Source organism: Diachasma alloeum, unplaced genomic scaffold, assembly GCF_001412515.2.
Source record: "Diachasma alloeum isolate Michigan unplaced genomic scaffold, Dall2.0 Dall_scaffold_00395, whole genome shotgun sequence".
NCBI lineage: Eukaryota > Metazoa > Arthropoda > Insecta > Hymenoptera > Braconidae > Diachasma > Diachasma alloeum.
The window spans coordinates 107,948-110,454 of record NW_021680534.1 but is presented as its reverse complement, the minus strand read 5'-3'; the positions used below and the strand labels follow the sequence as shown (position 1 = coordinate 110,454).

General features: G+C 48.9%; 1 protein-coding gene across 1 annotated transcript; it reads left to right on the top strand.

The window, feature by feature from the left end:
• The first annotated feature begins 557 nt into the window (after positions 1-557).
• On the top strand, positions 558-1,625 carry LOC107041956. The gene has a single exon (XM_015262792.1). It carries the CDS (start codon positions 558-560, stop codon positions 1,623-1,625), a length of 1,068 nt encoding a protein of 355 aa, XP_015118278.1.
• The last annotated feature ends 882 nt before the right edge of the window (positions 1,626-2,507 follow it).

Genomic DNA, 2,507 nt, shown 5'->3' with positions numbered 1-2,507 from the left:
AAGGCGCTCTGTGGCTCTCACGTGGATCAAATCATGGTGCGAAGTACAAGCAGTTCGTGAAGAACAGAGTGGAGGAGATCCAGAGATTGATGCCTCAAGCATGCTGGAGACATATTCCGGGGGAGGAGAATCCTGCGGATCTGGTTTCGAGTGGAGTATCCAGCAAAAAATTGGCTGAGAGTCGATTGTGGTGGACTGGTTCCAGCTGGTTGATGGGAGGGGAATTTTCTTGGCCTGAGCAGAGGCTGATTCTTCTCAGCGGCAACTGGAGCTCAGGGTTTGTTGGCTCAAACCCTGAGCAGAGGTTTGCAGTGAATGAGGTTAAGGGTCTTGAACTACGGGGAGTAGCTGTTCATGCTGCTGTAGTGGACCAAAAGTATCGGTCCTGGGATGTCATTCATCGGTACGAGTCCTTGAGGAAGCTGCTTGTCGTGACTGCTTGGTGTCGTCGCGTGTTTCTCGTGAAGCAGAACAAGCAGGCTGGGAGGTTCAGTGATCTCGTGTTGGAGCCCGGTGAGATCGAGCAGGCCCGAAAGTTGTGAATCAACGAGATTCAGATGGTGTCTTTTGCTGAGGATCTAAAAGGGCTGAGTGACTCGAAGGAAGTGGGTCGGAGGAGTCCTTTATTACGCCTAGTACCATTTCTCGACGGAGAAGGGTTGATTCGTCTCACTGGGAGGCTGCATAAATCCGCCGTGAACGAGGACTTCAAGCATCCAGTGGTGCTCCCAGCGAGTTCAAGGTTTATGGAGCTAATGCTGTTTCAGGTTCATCAGGATATCTTTCATGGCGGGGTCCAGCTTATGCAAGCTACTCTGTGGAGGAAGTACTGGATCATCGGAGGCAGGAGGCCGGTGAAGGGTTTCATTTTACGATGTGTGACTTGTGCTAGGTTTCGTGGAGCTGTGGCTAAGCAGCTGATGGGACAGTTGCCGCTGAGAAGGATCACTCCAGCTAGATCTTTTCTCCACTGTGGTGTTGATTCTGCAGGGCCTGTGACGTTGCTGACCTGGAGAGGTCATGGAGCAAAGACCTACAAAGGATTTATGGTGGTGTTCGTCTGTTTTACCACTTCTGCAGTACATCTGGAGCTGGCTACAGAATACAGCACTGAGGGCTTCCGGGCGTGCTACAAGAGGTTCACGGCCAGGCGTGGAAACTGGAGACGATCACCGGTGACCAAGGGACGAACCTGGTGGGAGCTGATAGAGAGCTCAGGGATCTTTTCAGCGACACTCGTAAGGAGGGTCAGAGCATCGCTCAGTGTAGCGAAGGATGGGACCAATTGGATCTTCAATCCACCTGGTGCTCCTTACCATGGTGGTAAGTGGGAGGCGGCTGTAAAGTCAGCCAAGTTTCATCTGAAGCGCGTCATCGGGGAGGCTAAGCTGACCTACGAGAAGTTTACGACGCTGCTGACGCAGATTGAGGTTATATTGAATTCTCGGCCGCTGTGGGGGCTGCCTGATGAGCCTGATGAGTTCGCAGTGTTGACTCCTGGTCATTTTATTATTGGGTCTGCTATCTCTATTATGCCGGAGCCTTCTTTGGCTCATTTATCGATGGCGAAGCTTTCGAGATATCAACTGGTTCGACGAATGGTGGAGAAATTCTGGGAACAGTGATCGATGGAGTACATCCAGAAGCTACAGGAGATCAACAAGTGGCACAGGGCCACTCCAAACGTTCAACTGGGGTCGTTGGTGCTTCTGGTGGATGACTGATTCCCGCTGACTGAATTGCATCCTGGTAAAGATGGGCTATGCAGAGTTGTTACGATCAAGATACAGTCATTGAGTTGCCCGAGGCCGATCGTCAAGATCTGTCCTCTACCTGTCGAGGTCGCTCCACCCGACTGCCGGACACTAGGGTTCTGTTAATTGATTTTTGTGTTTTCACTTTTATTTTATTTCTTGAATGTTTTTGCATATTGATGTTTATGTCTGAGTTTATGTTACAGGCAGGATTTTGCCAATAGTCATTGCCAAATGGGAGAGAATGTTGCGGACTGGATCTATCACTTTTGACTGACTTGCGGGGTTTTTGCGACACCTGTCGCGGTCCGCCCTAAATTGCATATTTGTTATCGGCGCGATCAGTGTCGATTTGTCGGGATTTTTTCAGTATTCATTAGACTCGCATCGAATGCGTACAATCCGCTCAAGCTATTAACAAGCCTGGTTCATTATCAGCATTTAAATTTATATCGAGTCTCGACGGGAATACTCTTTTCTATTAGTTAACTTATTGTAGTGATTAAATGTCTGTGACTATGATAATTCGGCAGTGTTGGTGTCTATTTATTTAACCTTCTATCCGGACTCAGCGTCCTCGCATCCTATTCGGGGACCCAACAACGAATAATATCCGAAATTACTCGTCATCATCCGACAAATGAACAACAACGTCAGCATCATCGCGCGCTTCCAAAAGATCTTTAACATGATGACGTCCCACGACTATACCTAGATCATTTGAAACTTGGTAAACAAGTGGCAATCCGACAC

Coding starts and splice junctions, on each gene's coding strand:
- LOC107041956 (XM_015262792.1), top strand. CDS start 558: ATGGTGTCTTTTGCTGAGGATCTAAAAGGGCTGAGTGACTCGAAGGAA.